The sequence below is a fragment of the Batrachochytrium dendrobatidis genome, assembly GCF_000203795.2.
Source record: "Batrachochytrium dendrobatidis JAM81 unplaced genomic scaffold BATDEscaffold_8, whole genome shotgun sequence".
In the NCBI taxonomy this organism is placed as follows: domain Eukaryota; kingdom Fungi; phylum Chytridiomycota; class Chytridiomycetes; order Rhizophydiales; genus Batrachochytrium; species Batrachochytrium dendrobatidis.
In genome coordinates this window covers 825,146-847,063 of record NW_006281106.1, presented here as the reverse complement: position 1 = coordinate 847,063, position 21,918 = coordinate 825,146, and the positions used below count along the sequence as shown (strand labels likewise).

The window sequence follows — 21,918 nt, the reverse complement described above, 5'->3', positions numbered from 1 at the left end:
TGGTCATCAAGCTCTTCACCACTTGCATTATACCAACTCATTGTACAATCCATTTTTATTTAAATAATTGATATCGAAACTTGCTACAGATCGCACATTAGAAACATATGGACCTGATCGACATTTAAAGCAGCCAAGTTGTGTGCTGCATAAACAGGGTAAATGAAACTCGCATTTGGATATTTCCAAAGTAACGAGCGCAGGACGGATTCATTTAGATCCAGAAATAAATGGATGAGTAAGTGCTTCCTTTACTGTCAATCTGCGTTCAGGACTTAAATGCAACATGCGATCAAGCAAATCAACAAACTGGTTCATAAGCCACTGTTCGTCTTCGGGAAGTTTGTTCACACCAACAAGAAGTCGCTGCTTGAGTTCCTTTACTGGCTTGATCAAAGTAACTGTCTTGACAACATCCTATAATGCAACACATCATTCCGTGCCAATGAATTTAATATGTTGAAACAAATACCCAAATTTTCAATCAAAAATACACACCTTTCCTGAAATCTTGTCAGTCTCTTGCTGTAAAAAATTTAGACTATCGTCGAAATGCTCGCAAGTAAATTGGCCACGGCGGAGCATCTTGTGAGGAAATTTGCCCTTGAGATCCATAATCAATCTCAGCATATGATTGTTACTGCGACCTGGAAACAAAATCTTTCCTGTCGACATTTCATAGAGTGTGCAGCCAATGGACCATATATCCAGTGCATAATCGTATGTGAGTCCTAGCACTGTTTTATTTAAAATGTAAATCTGAGTATGTGGTATTTGTTGCAACAATCAAAAAATAAAATGCCCTGGCAAAAAGAGTTACCGACTTACTAATTTCTGGAGCACGATAAAATCGACTGACTAGATAAGGTGTAATCTCATTCTCGGAAATATCAGATGCAGATCCAAGATCGCATAATTTAAGCGCAGATTTGTTTTCCGTGACCAAAATATTATCTGGTTTAATATCGCTATGCAAAATATTGCACTTTTTCAATAGCGAGAGGGATAAGAATAGTTGTTGTGCATAAATACGGACAGCTTTGATATTGATACCAACATCTTTACCAAACTTTTTCAAAACGTCACGCAAATTCATACTGAGAGACTCGAATACCAGACACAAATGATTCTTGTGTTCAAAATGTCGCAGTAACCGGACCACATGCTTTTTATCATCTGGATCGGCTTCTGCAAGTTTCTTTAAAGTAGAAAGCTCCTTTAGTCCCGCCTTGTACCTGATTAAAACATCAACCCCAAAACGTAAGACTGGTATCCAATATGGACATCTCAAAGCTTAAACACTTACATGACATCATTATTGCGAATCAGTTTAATAGCAACATCTCTGTCGCCATCTTCAGAATCCCGAGCTTTGACTACAGCACTAAACACACCCTTACCAAGATTGGCATACACATGATAGCGACCATCAAGTTGTTCACCTAGAATAATTCGATAGTATCCTTCTGGATCGTCCCAATTATCTACCAACATAGGATTGGCATGACGAACGACTGGAGCAAGATCCAGAATCTACACGGTTCAGACTCTACATGTTAGCTCAAAGACTACAAAAAACGATGCTCGTCGATTCGCCACATGAAAAAACGTACATGTCCTCCAGTTGCCTTGGTACTGTCCTTTGTAGGACTATTGGAAAACATGTCATCCTCGGAAGCAAACATATCATCATCTGCAAATATGTCGTCATCTTTACACATGTATGTGTAATTGGCTTGACCAACACGAGAAGCAGTCTTATTTTTGCCAAGACCATTGGAGTCTAAACTGTCATCAGCTCGTGTACGATGATTCAGATGTTCATGACGCTGAGTATTGCGCTGCTCGTCTTGAGCTCTATCTGCATTTGGATCATAATCTGCAGCAGAAATACCAACCTCGTCTGTATCCAGCAACGTTTCATCTGTAGAATCAACAGTGCGGGAGGTTGCACTATTCAAAGTACTCTCACTCTTGTCAACAACACCATTATCTACCTTGGCTAAATGAATAGGAGACTCTAATGTTTAAAATGAATTTAGATGCAATCGGGATTTTAAAGAAAATTGCAAACACGCATTAGTGGTTGAATAGACCGACTCAAAGTTTACCAAATAAAAACATACCTTCGGTAGTGGAAGAGGGAGTTACATTAACTGAAACGATCGATACAGTAGCAGGAGTAGTTGGAGTAGATTCTTGTTGCAAAGCAGCAAACTTTTCTAAAATGGCTTGACGACGCTTTCGACGCTGCTCAATAAGCTCGTCTTCATCAACTTCTTTGACTCCAAACACAAAATCTTCCTCTACTTCATCAACAGCAAATGATGTTTCTGTACAAGTTATTTCCTCCATGGGAGTAGCGCCTTTGATTTTTGGAGAACTTACTTTTGAATCTACTGCAAAAGTCTCTCCAGACTGTGGCTTCTCGTTGGAAACAGTGCGAGATTTCTCTTCAGCTACAGAATATATGGATCAAGATGTCAATCCAAATGCAATACCAAGAATTAGTTGAAAGACTAAACCAACTTGAATAAGTAAAATACTAGGCATACCAGGTTCGAGACGAAGAGTGTTGGGACGAGACGACCTGTCCTGATATTTATCTGGACTGTATGCGTCGTCTCTGTCACGACAGCGGTCGGAAGGTCTATCCCGATCCCTATGAGACTCTCTATGCCTATCATGCTCTCTATTCCGACTTGAACGATGACGACTGCTGCGATGTCTCGAAGAGTCCCGTGTGCGACTACTACGGTCCCTTGAGCGAGATCTATGTCTGCTACCTTCATGACGACTAAAAGAGTGTCTGCTGCGAGACTCAGTGTCTCGAGAGCTATAGGGTTTGTCAGAGCGACTTACTTTGTCTCCACGATGGGAACGGTCCGAGGGACGAGATCCATACGACTCCTCATGACCAGAAACGTCTTCTGCTGGACTGTGGAGGTTCTTGTCATGAGCAACATCATATTTTTTGTCAGTTTCATAATGACTGTATCTGTTGCTGCTTGTATAACTGCATGTTGGACTAGCACTACGCTGCCTTTTCATATGATGCTCGATAGCATCTTCCATGACACTATTATCTGCTCACACATGTTTACAGGATGAATAAGTGATAGACACAAACATGACATTCGCTGTATAGCAGCTTACCAGCAACTCCAGAAGGCAGACCAACTGGGAATGTTGGTTCAGTATTCATATCCGCACTAGTAGTAGTAGTATCAGTAACAGCAGGAATAGTCATAGTATCAGTAACAGCAGCAAGGAGAGAAGAGTCACTGATTTCGCCCTCCTCCACATCTCCTACACTCATAATCACAGCAACCATTGAAATAGAACCCAGAAGAGTCGATGGAACTAAAATCGTGTTGCAATTCAAACAAAACTAATTCTGAACATCGATTTATTAAGACTTCAAGAACACTGCTGTGGTCTGTGCAGCATCAAAACAAACCCACATGACTCAATCTCAGTTATTTATGCCTTGACAGCATACTTGCGAAGGGGAAAGTGAGCATCCTTCTTCTTCTGGCGAACTGTCTTGAGAGAAAGCTCTTCGGCAGTCAAGCGACGACGAATAGCACGAGTCTGCTTGGGTCGGAGGAACAGTGGAAGGTACTTTCTGTCCTTGTAAAACAGACGCAGTTGAGCAAGCTGGGTCTGATTCATGACCGTGAGAACACGGGCAATCGACTTGCGAACACTACCACTATACCATTGCAAAGTCAGATTCAACTGTTTTAAACTAATCCTGTCTTGATATCTTGCAATCCTTGCACAAAATTCGTTAACCTACATTCTGGCATGCTTGGGTGAGTTTCCATTGGAAATCTTTTGCACACGCAGAGATAGAAGCTCCTGCTTAAGATCTGCGAGCTTAGCAGTGAGTTCTTCTTTATCCTTGGTACGGAGCTCGTATGCCTTAACCTGAATATAATCATTGTCAAACAGTACATGTTAGACTCATCAATCACTCCCATATATAATAATACACATTCCGTCCATCATCCATCCATAATGTTAATTTATACGATCGTCCTGTTGAATGCAAAAAGTATTGATCCTGCATTATCGAAATTTGACAAATAAAATGTTCATGCTGATTGCTCAAAGTCTCAGAACAAAGTGGTAGTTCCAACCCATACTAGTCTGCAGAAAATTCCAAATAATATATAGGTCCGGCATGAGAATCGAGTTGGACCATAGTTAAGTTGCAGGTTGAGTATCATAAACAGATGAATACAAAATAGGTGCAAGCTACTGCATGAATGTGATGGTTCCATGCATGTACAAATCATCATATGGATGGATGGATGGATGGATGGAATGCACAGAACACAGTCAATACCAACCATTGCTACTGTTGAAATTGTGGAGGTCAAACCAACTTTCCAATTGCAATATTTCATTCCAATCGCCAGAAAGTGAATCACTACACGTGACAAGAGTTGATATCATGTGATACTGGTCTGGAGTCAACAATCTCAGTCATATCATTGATGTGGCTAGTGAAGCAATCGAATGAGTAGAACATCGTATTATACACGTAGTTTAAACCCACTCAAAAGAAACTACCTCAACAACAATCAGAGCAGCAAGTATCCACTAAACTGCTTGGATCAGAAGAAACACCACTGCTAAGTGAGGTTGTGGAAAGCGATTCCAACACTAGTATTGCTTAACGATGGCATTGAAGCGCGTACAACTTGATTCTATTTCCACATACACCGGCTAGCATATGAACAAGAGTTTAGTTGCTGCCATTTTTCGAGGTCCAGTGAGCATGGTCAACTAATTATATACTTTTTTTATCAGTGCCAACTTCGAAAAAGTAAATTTGTTTAGTTTATTTCTCCATACCTCCCAACGAGATCCCCTCTAGAACTCACTATTTACTGGATTACATTACTTTTAGGTCAATACCATACTATTTTGTAAACATTTATTTGTACTAGTCTTCAAGTGATGGGATGAATATTAAACATTAAGCAATGTGATTTGAGATTGGCATAACCTGATCAAGTATTTTGAATCAGTCATGCTTTAAACTAGCAATACATTATATTGAATTGCCGAGAAGAGTTGCAAGAAATAGCAGATGTTTGACAAGAATGATATAAAAATCCAGACAAGAATCATGACAGATGTTTGATAAATGCAAGCATTCTGATGGCAACAAGCGATGCAAATCCAAGCCGATTTCATCGAGTTTGACGTGCAGTCAAGAACAAACCTTTAAACTCGATTCAAGTGAAATTAATATTCGAGTCTATTTACATACACTTGTTGATTGAATGGAAGGCCCGCAACTATCGCAACAGCATTCACCCAAGGCATTATCCCTTCACTTGTATCCGTCGTATTTCACTTTACTAGATAGTGTCAGTCTTGTTTTGGAACCTGTTTGGAACCTGTTTGAAACTTATTCTGGATTGCAACAGTTGATGTATTGCTGACTCGGCTGTATGGATATTTTACATAGGAAAATACATATCAATACAATGGTCCTCTTAGGGTAAGAATTTCATTGCTAGACTTGAATATTGGTGACAAGAATCAAGTACTGCTGCTTGACCACAACGGATTTTGAATACGACTTGCATACTCAACTCGTTATATATATCCAGGCAATCATAGACTCCATCAATCGATTGGAAATCCCATCAGCAGCTGTCCACTTGCTTCCGCCAAATACATATGATCGAGGCAGAGTGCTAGTGGATCTCTATGATCATAGACGAACTGCTCCATCTCGATCCACCTCTCACCAAGCATCTACATCCCATGCAGCTCAATCTACAAACAACACTTTAAATAACAGTATGTCCAGCAGTGCTCAGTCCGGCTCTGGAGGTGATATTCAACCTCAACGCGTTGTGCTCAAACCCACTGCTACGAGTTTGTTGAATGACGTATCGCAGTTTGGCTATGAGCAGTCACTTGCAGAAAATACTGTGTGGACAGAAGAGGCCTGTGTAGAGTTTTTGGCTCAAACTTTAGTGAGTGCTTTTGAAACAAACTAATTCTTGATATCGTATGGAATATCTGATTTACAATGAGTACTTTTGGACCATTTAGCCAATTGTAGAAGAGCCGTTGTATTTAGAGCCAACAATCGATGTGCTTTGTAAAATCAATGCACAGGCATACAATGCTAATAGGATAGCTCAGAAACAGCCACGTATTCGTGAATGGGAAGAAGAAGAAGACGTCAGCACCAAGAAACTCGAAAACGATCGCATGATGCTCATGATGAGCAAGGTAAAGCCATGGTTTTTCATATAGACTGTATACTTGAAATACCAACGTTTTGGATGGCCTATAAATATTAGGATCGCGAGTTTTTTCCACAGTACAAGCAAATGTCGTTTATTGACGAATGGCGACGTAAAAAGCATATGGCTGACAGCGAAGTTTTAATTGAACTGAGCGATAGACCTTTGAATCATTCAGCTGGTAACACTCATTTACACGACCCATTTTCATTGGTTGTTCATGTGCTCATCATGTTTGTGTACTTTAATAGGAAATAACCGCAATCAGCTGTTGCACAATACCAATCGTAGAATCATTCGGACATTAAAGTTTGAAAAGCATATAGGAGATAGTATGTTGTATTCACCTGTATTCACTTGTATTCACTTGTATTCACCTGTATTGACTTGCATATATGTATTCTGCACTCATTACTAACCATCAACACGCTTTATACAACCCAGAAATAATTCACACAATCTTGAATGTGTACGATATGGGATCAGAACAATACGAAGGCGTATTAAGATGGGGCGAAATTGAAGGAACCAGTCTTGGAAAAATGGCCGAAACCATTCGATTCAACATTGGCAACAAGGTCGCTGTAGAGTATTATGTTGGCCATTTCAGAGGATTTTATGGAGCCAATCACCAACTTATCAGCGATGTGGCTGCAGAAGCAACAGTGCCGGCTGGGAGTATAGATCAGCAGCAGCGAATACAGCAACAGCTGATGATGAAGCATCAGCAACATATGTTGGCCAATTCTTCTGCAAAGACTCTGCATATCCCGAATGGAATGTCCCCACCAACAGCTAATCATATGACGCCAAAATAAAGACAATATATAGTGTTTCATTTCTGCCATTGACGTGGGAATCAAGCATGGATCAATGACTGGAAATAGTTCCAAAAATAAAGTACATTAGAGTAAAATGATAAAACGAGGAAAATAAATGTATAACTCAATCCATTCAATGTGCAATGATTACAAACATTAGCAAAAACTAGTGTAACATCACAAAAGTCCAAATGTTTGTTCCTGCAGCGAAAGCCGAGGAATAATCTCATTGTACAACCGCTTAAATTGCCAGATATCGCCACGAAGTCGCTTAAAATCAACCACTGCAAGCCCAGGCAAGTTTTTGATCCGATGCAGCGATATATAGAAACGAACTTCGCCAATATCATCCGCTGTGCTGGTTGATTTGGACGAAATTGACGGTAACCCAGCAGGCGGAATAGAGTCTGGCTGAGTGTGACCATCAAATCCTTTGTCATATCGAGGTCCAAATTGTGCAAGATAGCGGAATCTACGAACAAGTGACATGGGAAACGATGCAATGACATTGGCAATACGCGCAGCACTACCCGAACCATTACTATTGCTTGTGCCATGTTTAGTCTTGTTCTCACCTCCCACTATATTGATCGAGCTGCCACGTTTCATTTCTTTTGACCCCTTGGGAGAAACAAAAGCCACTGGCAATGCTTCATTGGATGGCATATCAGTCTGAATGGCAACTGCAACTCCTGTGAATACAGTGTTTTCAATAGCGTCATTGCTCGACTGATGGGGTAAATCTGGTCTAAAGTTATGCGATTGTGTGGGCACACCACCTTTTGGACGCACCACACGAAGCTTGTAATCTTCGCCATCTACCCTGTAAACCTCCATTCCCAATCTACCAAGCACAACCGAAATATCTGAAATCAGCTCGCGTGGTGGTTTGGAGCTCAATGCGCGCTGATCAATTGGTCCACTGTGTATTTTGAGACGTGAGTAATCAGATCCTGGATTGGTTGTATACTGAGATGATATGGAGGCCCGTGGTACCGCGGATAGGCCAGCATACCCGTGTGATTCATCATTGCCATCTTGATTGGCAGCTCCAACACGCTGATTCAAAAAGGATGGCTGACGAGATTTGCCAACAGAAGCACCAGACTCGATATCCCGTTCAGCTTGAGTCAAACGGCGCGAGTCAAAACTCTTTCCACGGTTTGAGAACGGTGCAGGCAAACTAGTCCGGGTTGACTCATCCGCAACAGTGAATTGCACCAGTTTGCGAGCAGTTGGAGATTGCTCGTCGCTTGGTGCATTGTCAGTCACGACAGGGGACAGTGGTTCAAGATATGGTGTTTTTCTAATTATAATCGATGAGGATGTTTCACGAGGGATATCGAATGACTGACTCTTGCCTGAATGATTAGATGCATCCACAACATGTGATAGATTGATATGTGGCTTTGCTGGTACTGGCTTGTTTATATCAGAGTTGAAATCTTTGTCAATGGCAATCGGTTCATCAGATACTGCAGCAATGTCAATCGATCCATCAGGTGTTACAGCAATGTCAATCGAACTATCCACCAAGCTCACTGGTGACGAACTATGCTCATTCTTTGGTATAGTAGATATGGATGCAACAGAATCTGAACCAGATGTCATTTTAGTGGGACTGATAGGAGTTGCATATGCAGTGGTTTGAGATGACATGACTTTCTGAGTAACATATGCACTGGTTTCTGCAAACGCAGTTTGTTCTATTGTTTGAACTGATGGTTTTGGAGTAAGCGATTCGCTGAACGGTTTAGTATTAAAAGCCTGACCAGATTCCATATTATCGTCTACAGAATTCGACTCTCTGGTGGGAGAATCGTGTTTCGCAACAACCTCGGCAACTGGTGCATCGGCATTGTTGACCGATAATGATTCAGCGGTTGGCAGTGTAGTGATCAACGTGCTATTGACATTAGTCTTGCTGGCATCCATTCCTGCATCAATCTGATGAATAACCCCATCGGATGCGATATCGGGTACGGATTCAACTGCAATCGTTTCATGTGTATGGTCTTGTCGTTGACGCTTTTGAACAATGTCCAACACTGACGGCTGATGAGTATTCTTTGGTACAGCAGATACCAATGGCTCAGGGCTTTCCAAGCTCGTCATTGACTCCAAACGGGGTGGAAACAAGAGCACCGATTGCAATGTTTCTTGGTTAGTATTGTGTGAAACTGATGACTGTGGAGAAATATACAACCCCGATGAGGCTTTTGATAATGGTGACTGTGAAGGCGACGCTGTTGGAGAACTTGGCTGGATTTGCTGTTGGGGTGGTGTTTCGCGGACCTTTTGAACTGGTATTGTTTCATTAGCTATCGCATGTCCGTTACTGGATATATCAAGCATATACGCGTATGAACGCAGCCATTTGTGATTAATGATTTGCGACATGTTTGCACGGTAACGAGGATCTGGAACGAGAATCATGCTGATGAGGTCTCTAGCAGTTTCTGACACATATTCCGGATAATCCGGTTTGGTTTCAAGAATGTATTTGTACAGCAGATTGATGTTGTCACCTTCGGGATTGGCTGGATCATCATCATAGGGTAAGTATCCGCATACCATGGCGTATAGAATAACACCACAACTCCAAATATCAGCTGCCTCGCCAACATAGCCATCACTGATGACAAGTTCTGGAGCCGCATAGCAAGGACTTCCACACGATGTCTGCAGCAATTTGCTCGAGTCAGAGTTGAAAGTGTTTGCAAATCCAAAGTCTGTAATCACAATGTTTCTGTGACTGTCAATCAGTAAATTTTCCAGTTTCAGATCTCGATGTACAATGAGATTCTTGTGCAGATAGCTCACACCTATAATGATTACAAATCATCAGTTGACATGAATTCAAATCATAAACCTCAGTAACCATACTGCACTATCAACACCATGTTACAACTCTACAATGACATTATATGGGTTGATGCATATATACCTGAAATCAATTGAGCAAAAAATGCACTAGCTTCTTTTTCCTTCAAATATCGTCGCTTTAAAATATATCCAAACAGCTCACCGCCTATAATTAAAATAGCTTAGGTTAGTCTTGATACAACCACAGCGAAAGCTTGCATTAAGCCAAATGCATGTGTAAAATGCTCATATTACCCGAAGCATAGTCCATGATCATGCCAATATAATGTTCGGTTTCAATCACTTCATGCAATCGAACAATATGCGGATGACTGACGGACTAGAAATAAAAACATGGTTCAAAAGGTTAGCAGTTGTATTGAATTCATGATTACTAATGTGGACAGTGTCAATCAACAAGGATAATATGCATGTCAGCTATGGTATGGGTGATGGATCGTGTCATGATAAAGATGACACATGAATCTGGCAATCGCACAACGTATGATTACACCAAATGTGATTATATCAGTCCAAAACCAGTTTGATTGTATGACGGACACTGTGCTTGGAGGAATTGACAATTAAAGTCGATTTGTAGTAGGAAAGTGCAACGAATGTCTTATATTCCAAAACAAAACAGTGACAATCACTGCAAGATAAATGTTATATTTTACGTGAATACAGCTGTAATATCAATCCATTGCAGCAGCCACATCACATTGAGCAATTTGGTTCAAATGAGATTGATATCAAAACTGGTATTTCTTCAGTGATAAGCCAAGACAATATGGACATGATGATAAATAGAAATGCAGAATATTGGATCTACAAGAAATGGCTACCTTGAGCAGACTGATTTCCCGAATGAGTTTTTCTCGTCTGGCAGGACTGTCGATTGATGCTTTTTTAATAAGTTTCACTGCAACCTATTGAATTGGATGCCAATAAGAACATAAGATGTTTGATACTTGATTCATAGACTTATATTCAGCAACAAATACCTCTTTGCGAGTATCCATATGCTGTCCTAGTTTAACTTTGCCAAACTCGCCTTCTCCAAGAGTCTTTCCAAGCGTGTATGGACCAAAAGCACTGGAATGGGGTTTTTTTGGATTCGCAGACCGACTGCTGCTGGAGTTCTGATGAGATGGAACAGCAGCTGAAGGAACCTGCTGATTACGTTGTTGGTTATAGTTGCTATTATGTTGTGGTTGAGTGCGATGATAACCACCAGTGCTATTGTGACTATATCCGCCCGAGTTGGCTCGTCTGGCAGAAACAGGATATTCAACTGTTAATGAAGATGGCTGCGGTAGCGGAGAGGCAGGGGATGAGGGTGGTGGAGTTGCATAGGTACTGCTGGACTTGCGACTTGTATGTTTTGATACTGGACTAGAGAACATGTTCTAGTATTGCTGCTGAATCAACAGGAGTTGTGGTATGGCAGCAGCAAGTCACTTGGAATATACAAGACTTGCGATCGCTCACCGACTGATTGGCAAGTAGTGCTGCAAGTTATAATACTAGCGATTCAAAGTGAATCCCAAACTAACTTGCTGGAATAGTCTTGAATATATATCGACTTGCTGTGTTTGTGGCTGATGATATTGATATGCCTTAAGGGTCGAATATTAATTCAACCCTTTCAGCGCCACGAGGTTGATTATCAGTGGTGATGAATGATATTTAGTATTCTATTGAATAGTTTGAATCTACAATTTCTATAATTCTATTGAATAGTTTGAATCTACAATTTCTATAATTCTATTGAATAGTTTGAATCTATAATTTCTATAATTCTATTCAATAGTTTGAATCTATAATTTCAATCTGTCTGTCAGATATTCTATAAATAATCATCCAACTCATTCGGTTGAATGCTATATTGCGGCTTTAATAGATTCAGGGTGGGTTAAACGGTTATGAGTCAAGTATGCAGTAATAAAATAGATTTGTAATCAAACTACTCAATGCTCAAGTAAAACAGTCGTAATATAACACTACTGTCTAATGCAGTTGGTTGTTGATAAATGACAATTTTATTCGACTATTTCTGTTGCAGATCCAATTGTAACAATCAAATCTGCTCACTTCATGCATTCATTGCAGCATAAAACTCCCAATTTTTAATTTGCCCATTTTTGATTTGCCCAAAATATGGGATTTTAGAGCGTGAAAACTTTCTCCAAACTCTAGAAACTGGCAAGCATGGCGACAGTCCGATTCTGTTCTGAATGGCAAGTGTTTAAATAAATCAGGAGCAGTACTCTTGAATCTTTATTTATATGGAAAATGATAGAGTGGGATACATAATTGGACAATATTTCTTTTAGCGTCATTTACTTGTCATTTAATAGTTACTGCAGTTTCTGAACACTCAACTTGAAGCATCGATACTGATTTGATTTAGTTTAAACACCCAGAGTAATATACATTGATACTTACTATTTCTACCTGATGTGCATTTTTACCGTTATATTCATCAACGTTTGAATCCCGTTTCATTTGGCCATTCAGTTTTAATATGCTTTATCCAAAGGAAGACCGAAGAGAAAGGAAGCTTTTGTTTGCTTGTCGAAACTGTACCCATGTCGAAGAAGCGGACAATACATGCGTATATAGCCATACTATCTCACATATCCCATTGTAAGAACCTTGGTCTTTACTGTTGTTTTAGACGGTTTAAAGCTGCCGCATTCTTTCTACTATATCAGATCTAGCAATCATCTTTCGGGTTTTCTAAGATTGTCGCTAGTTTCTTTTGCATATTGCAAGATCTATAAAGTTGTATCTTTATTGATATTTTGGATTCTGTTCGCTGATCCATTATATAATCAGAGAACAAACACTGGTAGTGATCGATCTCAAGAGCGATCCAACATTTCCTCGATCTAAAACAGAATGTCCAAAATGCTCACATATGGAAGCAGTCTTTTTTCAATCTCGGTCAAAAGGAGCTGACGCTACGATGAAGCTATTCTTTGCGTGTTGTGAATGCAATCATCGATGGACTCAAGTTGGCGGACAGGGAGCCAATACTGTCGCATAGTCTAATGAATGGTGTGTTTAAACCTTTATTTCGAGCAAGATGGCACATTGACTTTTGATTCAGCAGCAGTAGTGACGACATGTGTAATTGATAAAAGTGTTGATATCTCTAAACAATGTTATTATCAATACATTTGCATATAGCTTTCTGACAAACCCAATAAATAGTTTGGATTCAGTCTGCATGATTGCAATGTTTTTACGATTCGAGTTTAGTGTGAACGAGAAACTTGTTTATTTTTCAATAATTGATTTGGAATAAACAATTAAATGCTATTTTCTTACTAGAAATTGACTGTTTATTCAATAAGCGCAACTTGTACAAATTATAGTTTTGAATCAAAGTCTTTCTTTCCGTTTGCACTTTTATCGTGTTCTACGTGAATACGACTGAAATCGAAATCTTCAAGCAATCAAGTACATGGAGGACAGTGAGCTTGCTGCTATTCGTGCTCGCCGTATGGCAGAGATGAAAGCCCAAAGCGGAGTAGGTTTATATCACTTGAAAGAATTCTACTGTTTCTGTCTTGTCAGTGGTATTGCTGTTTGGCTTATCTTGGACCATGCTCTACACTCGAGCATAACGTTCCTTTGGCTTCTATTTCCAAGCCAACAGTTACCAACTGAACAGACTAGTGCACATATGTTGAGGTACTAACACTACACTGTGTCTTGTTTAGGGATCTCAATCAAGTGATTTATCTTCTATTTTGGGTCAACAACGAGCTGGTAGTGGAGATGCAGCAGCCGAAGCCAAAAAAAAGTAGGCACTTTACAACCTGATAGTTGGTTGGATTTTTGGCATATGCAATGGCAGCAACTAATCAAACAATAATATGTTCAACTTATAACTGCAGCGATCAAGAAGAAATGCGGCGGAACATGGTAAGAAACACTAGTATTGGTAAACTTGGGATCTGCCATTTGATATCCGACTGTTAACTTGCTAATGTGTAGGTCTATCAAATCTTGGATAACGGTGCCAGGGAAAGACTGGCTCGTATCAAGATGGTTAAAGGCGACAAGGCCAGAGCGGTTGAGGATATGCTAATTAGAATGGTATGAATGCAATGTTTGGATATAGTTGATTTGACTCGGATTCATGCAAAACAGATATACTTGTCGAGTCTATTGATGCGACGTTACATTCTGTAGGCACAAACAGGACAGATTCGAGGAAAGGTTGGCGAATCTCAACTGATTGATCTTTTGGAACAAATCAACACACATCAACAGTCTAGTACAAAGATTACGGTTGGTTACTTTAAACACTTGCATGAATTGCATGGATTGAGTGATCTGATATTTCTTATTGAATTGCAAATAGTACAATCGCCGACGTGATGAGCACTCGGACGAGGAAGATTGGGATCTTTAAAGTTGAATTGGAAAATATATGAAATTACTAAAATTGGATTTAGCTTTATTCCTACCGGTTCAAAAAGTCAATCATGACAGTGATCACTAGTGTGTATCAACATTTCCAGGTTTTAACGAGCTTAAAGCAGACCAATAGGTTTCAAAATTCCATTCAAAGTTATACTCGCCGCCATACTCTGAGACAAGATTGTCTTTTGAGATGTAGTGACGAATGTCTGTCCACCCTCCAGTGCCTTCAGTCGGTTTTCCGGCGGCTGCAGTATTGGATGCATCTTTTCCAGAACGCTCTTGTGCTATTAATGCTTTAAGGTTGCACATATGCAACTTGGATCGTGTTACAGGATCCATAAAAGGAGTAATGATTCTGAAAAGAACAGAGAGGTACCAACTTGGATTGATAATAAACGACGTACCAAGGTGCTAGAGTTTTACAAGCGAATTGCATTTCAGTTGGTCATGACATGGCACAAGAATATAGTTTTACAAACGATTTAAACAGAGCAGCAGTCATCTACCTCTGGATAATGATCACCAAGGATTTGAAGGAAGCGACGAGTGACTGAAAGAGGAGGTGCAGTAGACATGCTGATGTTTTCGTAATCCACAACCATGCAAATACTTTGAACTCCATATGGCATTGCTCTATAAAGGAATTGGAATTTGTAGAATTCAGCGTGAATATGACAATAATAAAGTATTTACTTTTGAGGCGGACTTACAGGATTGCCTTTTCAATGTTATAAGCTACAAATCGGAGTTGCCGGTCGTATGTCTTTGTATTTTCTCTCGAAGGAACAAGATATACTGATTACAAAGTTAGATGGATAGACAGATTAGACACAAACGTTGGTTAAACTTACTAATTGGACGTCCAAGCTTATCGAACCCTACAAAATATTACCAAAAACCAAGAGTTATGATCTCCATACTCATGACATAAAATAAACAATGTTTAGCTGGAGACATACCACAAAGATACTCTTTGCCGGTTTGTGCTTCGGGAGCGACTTCATCTGCAGTGATCTCGTCTGGTTTGTATTCTCTGCGCCATGCCAAAGTAGCAGACAATCGAGTGACTAGTTGATCAAAACACCATTAGCAAATGCTCAACCATGAACACCCATGAGATTGGATCATCCAGAAACTAATGGCTGCATTTCCAGCAGTGTGCAATGAGTTTGAAAGGAACCTTACCAGCAAGATCATAATCCCACTTGGTTGCCTTGAGATAGCGAATTAGACAAACAGCGTTTGTCCACTTGGCTTCTTTGGCCTGTTGCTCTGGAGTGCCATTAGTGTCAAAGAGTGTAGGAGCATGTTTTGCTAAACGATCTACAAGCTGTCGTTGTTCATCTGTCAAACCATTGTATGGATAGCCTTCAGGAACAGGAGGACAAGCTTCAGCAGAAAGTGTCAGTATAGGCACACTAGTTTTCATATTGCTAGCTAGATCGCCGTTCATTCCAAAGTTGCTTTGCTTGCGATGGTGCAAGTTCAATGCATGCTTGAACTTTAAATAACACTCCGCAGTCGACTATTTGGAAATTCTTATGAATAAACGAAACCAACTGCGATCTTGGAATCACTACTGGCAGTGACTAGTTTATGCACTACACTGACTCAAGTATTGCATAGACTAGCATTTATAGCATGAATTCAACTCATTCTTCATTTGATTTATAATGTTCAATCCATATTAACGAATACGATTGGTTTATGTTCAAACTGGGTTTTATCATCAGATTGCAACTACAGATAATAAGTTGGTTTGATTTCAACTTGATTTACAGATTTTAGTAGCAAATCGACCCTTTCTAAATAGCTGTTATTTCGTAATGCATCCTCCGCAACAGCAACCTCCTCAGCATAATCAGCAGGGACCTCTGCCGCAGCAACATCCTCAATATAATGATAGTATGCAGGCTCCTGTAACAGAGGTTGTGCTTGCTACTGCTGGATACGACCACACTATTCGGTTTTGGGAAGCACTTAGTGGGATTTGTCTACGAACAATCCAGCACTCGGATTCGGTGGGTTGTACTCTCTTCCAGTGTATTCATGTACTCGCTGCGTCTTAATATATTCACATTTAGCTCGTCTAAAATGCATTTTAGGTCAACAGACTTGCCATCTCGCCAGATAAGCGTTTCTTGGCAGCTGCAGGTAATTTACCACACCATGGCCATCAATGTGTTGTATTATGAGTATAGATGGCTTTAAACTCGTACTAATACATGTCTGTAATGTTGGATCTATTGTTTTGGGAATAAAAACAGGAAATCCAAATGTCCGTTTATATGATATACAGTCAAACAATCCAAGTCCCGCCATGACATTTGAAGGTCATACTGGAAATATTACATCCATTGCATTTCAGTCTGCTGGGCGTTGGATTGTTACTGGAAGTGAGGATGGAACGATCAAGGTTTTTGATGTCAGGTTAGTCGACACTAAATTTACTTTTTACAGATCTCGATCAAGCTGTTGATCTGTTTTTGATATTTTATTGGCATTTCGGCTTATCAGAGCACCCGGTATCCAGCGTGACTATGAGCTAAAGTCACCAGTCAATGATGTTATTATTCATCCTAACCAAGGCGAGTTGGTCTCGTGTGATCAAAACGGATCCATTCGTATTTGGGATCTAGCGGAAAACTCTTGTACACATGAGTTGGTTCCTGAAGAGGATATTCCAGTTCGATCAGTAACTATGGCGGCAGATGGATCGCTCTTGGTGGCTGCTAACAACAAGGTAACCTTTATTAAAGCATCTTTTATTTTCAAACGCACACATACTAACAATCAATGTAAATCTGTTAGGGAAACTACTATGTTTGGCGAACCAGAGCAGGAAATGACACGACAGAGTTTGAAGCACTTACAAAGGTGTCTGCGCATGACAAATACATCACAAAGTGTTTACTTAGTCCTGACAACAGGCAAGATATAGATCTCATTACGATGTATTTATGATATTTATGGCATTTATGCTAATGTAATGTTTGACACTATGCACGTGTGGCATTTTAACTTTGGATCAACTAGACTACTTGCTACGTGCTCAGCAGACCACACTGTTAAGATTTGGGATGCAAGTCGATACCGATTCAGTCTTGATAAAACATTGCAAGGACATCAGCGATGGGTATGGGATTGTGCATTTTCTGCCGATTCAGCCTATCTTGTCACAGGTATCTTCTTGAAACCACTGTAACTTGCTTATCCATGTGCTGCATTGTGTTGTTTGTAGTTATTTACCTAATATCTATCATGCTTGTTTTGACTTGAATGTGATATGTGTAGGATCGTCTGATCATACTGCTCGACTGTGGGATCTATCGTCGGGTGATGCAATTCGACATTACAATGGCCATCAGAAAGCAGTTGTATGTGTCGCACTTCACGATGTGAGTGTAATGTAATCCTAACATTTCTCATGGCTTTCAATAAAAATCATAATTGCCACCGTATTTGCGTAAAACAGAGCATTTCATGTATTTATCTTGCAGACTTTCTATTTGGGTTGGAGTGTACAATGGTTAAATATTTATTGTGTTTTTCTGCTAGAAATTGACATTCTCAGTGTTTGGATTGCTTGATACACACTCATTCTTTACTATATTTGAGCCATTAATCTGCGCACCGGTTGTTGAACGATTGGTAAATCACCGAATTGAAGAGTTGATTTATGGAATGGGATGTTGTTTAAATGGGATGGGTGTTGGGTTAAATAAAGTCATACAAGCACTTTTCAAATACATGATATACACTGATGGTGATGGTTGCAATCTCTTTATTTTCTCTCGATTCTCATGCCTTTTCACCAACCGTAGGTGGCTCAAATGTCGTAACGTAGTTCAGCAGATTAACCCCATCATTTTATGACAATGGCTGTTTATTATACTGACGCTTATTCAATATTTCATTTTACGTGAATACGGCAGTGAAACCTCAAAGAAATAAAAGAGATGAGTTGAAATCCCATTAAAAATATCGGTCCATAAATTGACTACTGGTTTCAACACCAAAAAAGAAAGCAGCAGAGGCAGGGAAAGCACGGAGAAGAGTCGGACCCAGTCCTTTAAAAAATCCAGCTGGACCACTTTCTGCCAACAGTTTACCCACTATTTTTTTCACAGATGCATCGCATGCAGCAGCCGATTGCAGTCTAGATTTAACTGTATCCACTGGAATTGCAATGATCCAGTTGACCATACCAGCAGCACCTGAGTTGAGCAATATTTAGATCCAAAAATGAATACAATATTGACACTACAAATTTATACTTGATGTGAGAGTTTACGGCAATGTATAAAACTTACCTCCACAAAGCATAACAGCAGCAGGATGAACATAGTCTGAATCATCACGCTTAAAACACCGTTTGAGTCCTTCATATACTAGAAAATAAAAATAACTTCCGGGCGTATCTCTTAGAATCGTAAACCCTGTGCCACGAAAAATAGCTTTAACACCACCCTCCCGTATAATATCTCGCATAATACTTGTTACTCCTTGACGTTTGACTGACCCAGATTGCATCGATGTTTTTTGAATTTGCAATCGAATTTTGAGTTGCTCGGCTGGTCCTAGCAAGATAGATGTTGGGATAGCCGCCAAGGCACCTGCCATGCCGATCTGATTGAGTGAAAGCTGATTTACGATGGAATCTGAATTGGTGGCTTGTTTATTGAGTTGGCTATATCGATGACCACCGCCAGTAAGGTCAAACACGATTTGTTGGCACAAAAAATAGGCTATTTAAAATGAGTTTAAACTTGCATTTTCCAGTCATTTAGTATTTGGCAAACATATCAGCTTACCCCAAAAATTAGTAGCCAGTACTGGCTAGTTGTACCAAAATATCAAACCGTTAGCATCCAGCCAGTTACCGATAGGCACTCATCACCAAAACATTGTTGAAATATGGCAAGACTACTCAACTGGTGTGCCCAGCAGAACTGGAGTGACTCCTCGATATAAGCCTAAAAGGCCATCTGCAGCAACAATTTTTTTGACAGCCTGAAACGTAGACATAGAGGGAGCATTGGGTCCTGCTGTTTGCATTCGCACCTTGATCAAGTCAAATGGATGTGCAACTGAAACCTGTCATCATAGTTTTGCATTAGATCAATTCGAGTCAAAGCAAATGGTTGGCAAATTGATCAAAGTCGGTGCACTTTGAGTTAAAAACACCATTCCAAGTAGTATTGCTCAGTTGGAATTAAATTGTTTCAAACAAAGCTGATCCTATCATTGCTATTTACCAGAGTCAACCCTCCACATGCCCCAGACAAAAATGACTTGAGAGCAGATTTGGTTGGTTTGGATTTTTCTGAATTCATTTTACGTGAATATGACTGTAATAGAAAATACTGTTGGCATAAACATAGCAATAAACAGAAACATAGTCACGTGTAGTATACACTGCAACAATCTGTTGGATATAAATAGACTTGGTCTTGCCGACTTTTTATTCAGTGGTTTGTTTTACATGAACACAGTGTTCTATCAATTTTCAAACTCAGAATGTAATGGTTTGCTTTATCTGGATTCAAACGAGTTATTGTGTTTTTATAGGTTAATAGTCTCATTGAAATCAAAACAAGAGCGATATGAATAAACCTAATGCAAGTTAAAGTTTCATTAGTTCAGATTTAGTTGGAATAGCGATCATTGCACCACTGTGTTCGCAACACACTCCGGACGCAAGAATACCAGTTTGAAGACTCATCTCCAAAAGATTAGGCTGAGCGCTGATTGCGGTCAAGATGTCGGTTTTGGAATGCGTTTGGTCTGACGATAAGCTGATGTTGGAAATGAGATGACCGCACATGAAACCCACAAAAGTATCTCCCGCACCAGTGGTATCCTGAACCTTGACACTGCGAGTGATGGGCACGCTTTGAATAGTGGGTGCTGCACCATTATGCAAGCGAGCACCAGCAACAAGCCCACGCTCACCCAACGTGATGACCATGACAGAGAGACCAGGATACGAGGTAAGGACGATCTCACAGATAGTGGCAGGATCATTGCATTTTTTTTGATTGACGTTCGAGGTGGAAAGTTGACACACAAGTGACTCAGATTCGGACTCGTTCAGAATCAGGATATCAACAAGTTCCAGTGGCAGCACGGACGCAAGATTCTTGGGACAGGGAGCCGGATTCAAGCATACCACCATGCCTAACAGTCAACACATTGTTAGCAACCATTACTGGTTCTATGAAATGCAAATATCAATTACCCTTGGCACTGCAAGATTTCAGCAAATACAAGGTAGCATCAGAGTTGAGTTCATTCTGAAGAATAACAAAGTCTCTTGATTTGAACTGGGACAAGACCTTGTCGATATCTTGAGCAGTGATTTGATGGTTTGCGCCAGGATTCAGCACAATCGTATTATCGTGCGAGGCCTGTGAAACCTTGGATAATAGCACGTCCAGTAAACTAGATTCATTGGTACCCTTGGTCAACAGACAGTTTTAATTTATGGAAATTACTATACAAGATAAACTTACAGCGTTGTGATCAACAACCACCATGGATGTATCGACACCATAGTCTTTCATAAGATCGAGTACCCACTGACCATCCTTTCCAATTTTACCTCCGTGAACGACAGATGTTCCGGCCTAATGTTTAAAAACCAGCAATGAGATTAAAAGAGTTCCTGCGAAGCTTATCAGCACCACCACCAACTATATCTGTCCACACCCAACAAACTCAACAGGGAGTGATCATGGGACATTGTAAACAGGGTGACCAAAACTGCTGTTTTTTAAGCAATCGGTCATGCACTTCAAGGCTGAATGCTCCAAACACAGCCAAATCAATAATAGAGATATTTTGAATCACCCATCAGTTCGAGACAACTTATTGGTGATGGTGTAGGATAAAACATACCTTGGCCAGAGCAACACTTTGGTTGGCACCTGATAAAGTTGAATGCAGCCAAAACAGTAGATTAGCGATTGGTCAAAATGTAGTGTTGGAGTATGCAAAAACATGAAACAATTACCTTTTCCGCCTGGAAGCATTTTGTAATCCGAACATGAAATGGTCTCTCCTGTTTAGGTCAACGTCAAACTAGTGTTGGTCTTTTATTCCACAATGCAAGTAATAGACTGATGAATGCAATCAAGTATTAGTGACAATCATCCATACCTGGCTTTGCAATATCTGGTACGGTAAATACATCATCGATATTGATCGATCCAAAACACAGAACACGCTTAGTTGTGGAGGATATAGTCATACTGAATGTTCAGTCGTATTTCACGTAAAATGGGAAACCTTTTGTATTTGTGATTGCTTTGGAATAAACAATGCTTAAATAGTCGCTTCGCTTTCCTACTACACATTGAATCGACACTTTCAATTCTTCAAAACATACCGTCCATATGATACACACACTAGGTTTGAGCCTGTTCTTTCTCCACTTTTGACATAGCCATACATGGCAATTCAGATGTTGAGCTCAGCTGTTTTCAATACAACTCTGTACAACCTCATTT

The 21,918-nt window shown here is 40.0% G+C and overlaps 11 protein-coding genes across 11 annotated transcripts; 4 read left to right on the top strand and 7 right to left on the bottom strand.

Moving 5' to 3' along the window:
* Nucleotides 1–210: 210 nt before the first annotated feature.
* Nucleotides 211–1,494, bottom strand: BATDEDRAFT_12290 (uncharacterized protein; the record flags this gene model as incomplete). Its single annotated transcript, XM_006679726.1, has 4 exons — nt 211–417; nt 499–737; nt 829–1,235; nt 1,307–1,494. The coding sequence occupies 4 exons, from the start codon at nt 1,492–1,494 to the stop codon at nt 211–213; spliced, it is 1,041 nt and encodes a 346-aa protein (XP_006679789.1).
* Nucleotides 1,495–2,501: 1,007 nt separating this feature from the next.
* On the bottom strand, nt 2,502–3,372 carry BATDEDRAFT_33408 (uncharacterized protein; the record flags this gene model as incomplete). The annotated part of the gene is made up of 2 exons (XM_006679906.1): nt 3,157–3,372; nt 2,502–3,086 (listed from the first exon to the last, which is right to left on the bottom strand). Coding segments are annotated over exons 1-2 (762 nt in total), but the record flags the coding sequence as incomplete, so codon positions are not given.
* Nucleotides 3,373–3,483: 111 nt separating this feature from the next.
* BATDEDRAFT_25949 (uncharacterized protein) lies at nt 3,484–4,744 on the bottom strand (the record flags this gene model as incomplete). Its single annotated transcript, XM_006679854.1, has 3 exons — nt 3,484–3,715; nt 3,803–3,933; nt 4,733–4,744. The coding sequence occupies 3 exons, from the start codon at nt 4,742–4,744 to the stop codon at nt 3,484–3,486; spliced, it is 375 nt and encodes a 124-aa protein (XP_006679917.1).
* A 556-nt stretch (nt 4,745–5,300) lies between these two features.
* Nucleotides 5,301–7,099, top strand: BATDEDRAFT_25948 (uncharacterized protein; the record flags this gene model as incomplete). Its single annotated transcript, XM_006679853.1, has 7 exons — nt 5,301–5,387; nt 5,489–5,521; nt 5,634–6,005; nt 6,085–6,267; nt 6,339–6,462; nt 6,533–6,613; nt 6,726–7,099. The coding sequence occupies 7 exons, from the start codon at nt 5,301–5,303 to the stop codon at nt 7,097–7,099; spliced, it is 1,254 nt and encodes a 417-aa protein (XP_006679916.1).
* Nucleotides 7,100–9,463: 2,364 nt separating this feature from the next.
* BATDEDRAFT_12187 (uncharacterized protein) lies at nt 9,464–11,373 on the bottom strand (the record flags this gene model as incomplete). Its single annotated transcript, XM_006679715.1, has 5 exons — nt 9,464–9,927; nt 10,050–10,133; nt 10,223–10,307; nt 10,813–10,896; nt 10,972–11,373. Coding segments are annotated over 5 exons (1,119 nt in total), but the record flags the coding sequence as incomplete, so codon positions are not given.
* A 1,117-nt stretch (nt 11,374–12,490) lies between these two features.
* Nucleotides 12,491–13,206, top strand: BATDEDRAFT_89609 (uncharacterized protein). The gene is made up of 2 exons (XM_006680131.1): nt 12,491–12,616; nt 12,809–13,206. The coding sequence occupies exons 1-2, from the start codon at nt 12,495–12,497 to the stop codon at nt 13,017–13,019; spliced, it is 333 nt and encodes a 110-aa protein (XP_006680194.1). The 5' UTR covers nt 12,491–12,494; the 3' UTR covers nt 13,020–13,206.
* A 233-nt stretch (nt 13,207–13,439) lies between these two features.
* Nucleotides 13,440–14,396, top strand: BATDEDRAFT_25945 (uncharacterized protein; the record flags this gene model as incomplete). Its single annotated transcript, XM_006679852.1, has 6 exons — nt 13,440–13,505; nt 13,699–13,781; nt 13,876–13,903; nt 13,976–14,077; nt 14,174–14,272; nt 14,346–14,396. The coding sequence occupies 6 exons, from the start codon at nt 13,440–13,442 to the stop codon at nt 14,394–14,396; spliced, it is 429 nt and encodes a 142-aa protein (XP_006679915.1).
* An 86-nt stretch (nt 14,397–14,482) lies between these two features.
* BATDEDRAFT_35437 (uncharacterized protein) lies at nt 14,483–15,871 on the bottom strand (the record flags this gene model as incomplete). The annotated part of the gene is made up of 6 exons (XM_006679937.1): nt 15,593–15,871; nt 15,367–15,474; nt 15,259–15,285; nt 15,118–15,202; nt 14,914–15,040; nt 14,483–14,818 (listed from the first exon to the last, which is right to left on the bottom strand). The coding sequence occupies exons 1-6, from the start codon at nt 15,858–15,860 to the stop codon at nt 14,483–14,485; spliced, it is 951 nt and encodes a 316-aa protein (XP_006680000.1). The 5' UTR covers nt 15,861–15,871.
* A 443-nt stretch (nt 15,872–16,314) lies between these two features.
* On the top strand, nt 16,315–17,867 carry BATDEDRAFT_33407 (TOR complex subunit LST8; the record flags this gene model as incomplete). Its single annotated transcript, XM_006679905.1, has 7 exons — nt 16,315–16,428; nt 16,513–16,561; nt 16,675–16,837; nt 16,925–17,150; nt 17,219–17,361; nt 17,444–17,589; nt 17,702–17,867. The coding sequence occupies 7 exons, from the start codon at nt 16,315–16,317 to the stop codon at nt 17,818–17,820; spliced, it is 960 nt and encodes a 319-aa protein (XP_006679968.1). The 3' UTR covers nt 17,821–17,867.
* A 515-nt stretch (nt 17,868–18,382) lies between these two features.
* BATDEDRAFT_30281 (uncharacterized protein) lies at nt 18,383–19,743 on the bottom strand (the record flags this gene model as incomplete). The annotated part of the gene is made up of 6 exons (XM_006679892.1): nt 18,383–18,624; nt 18,721–19,068; nt 19,111–19,155; nt 19,222–19,246; nt 19,343–19,504; nt 19,666–19,743. 6 exons carry the CDS (start codon nt 19,741–19,743, stop codon nt 18,383–18,385), a joined length of 900 nt encoding a protein of 299 aa, XP_006679955.1.
* A 270-nt stretch (nt 19,744–20,013) lies between these two features.
* BATDEDRAFT_35435 (uncharacterized protein) lies at nt 20,014–21,659 on the bottom strand (the record flags this gene model as incomplete). Its single annotated transcript, XM_006679936.1, has 6 exons — nt 20,014–20,587; nt 20,649–20,868; nt 20,923–21,036; nt 21,308–21,336; nt 21,423–21,470; nt 21,569–21,659. 6 exons carry the CDS (start codon nt 21,657–21,659, stop codon nt 20,034–20,036), a joined length of 1,056 nt encoding a protein of 351 aa, XP_006679999.1. The 3' UTR covers nt 20,014–20,033.
* Nucleotides 21,660–21,918: the final 259 nt, after the last annotated feature.

Excerpts from the sequence above, each read along its gene's own strand:
- BATDEDRAFT_89609 (XM_006680131.1), top strand. The coding sequence starts at position 12,495 with ATGCTTTATCCAAAGGAAGACCGAAGAGAAAGGAAGCTTTTGTTTGCT. Across the intron at positions 12,617-12,808 it reads ACTATCTCACATATCCCATT|AGAACAAACACTGGTAGTGA; the intron begins GTAAGAACCTTG and ends TTATATAATCAG.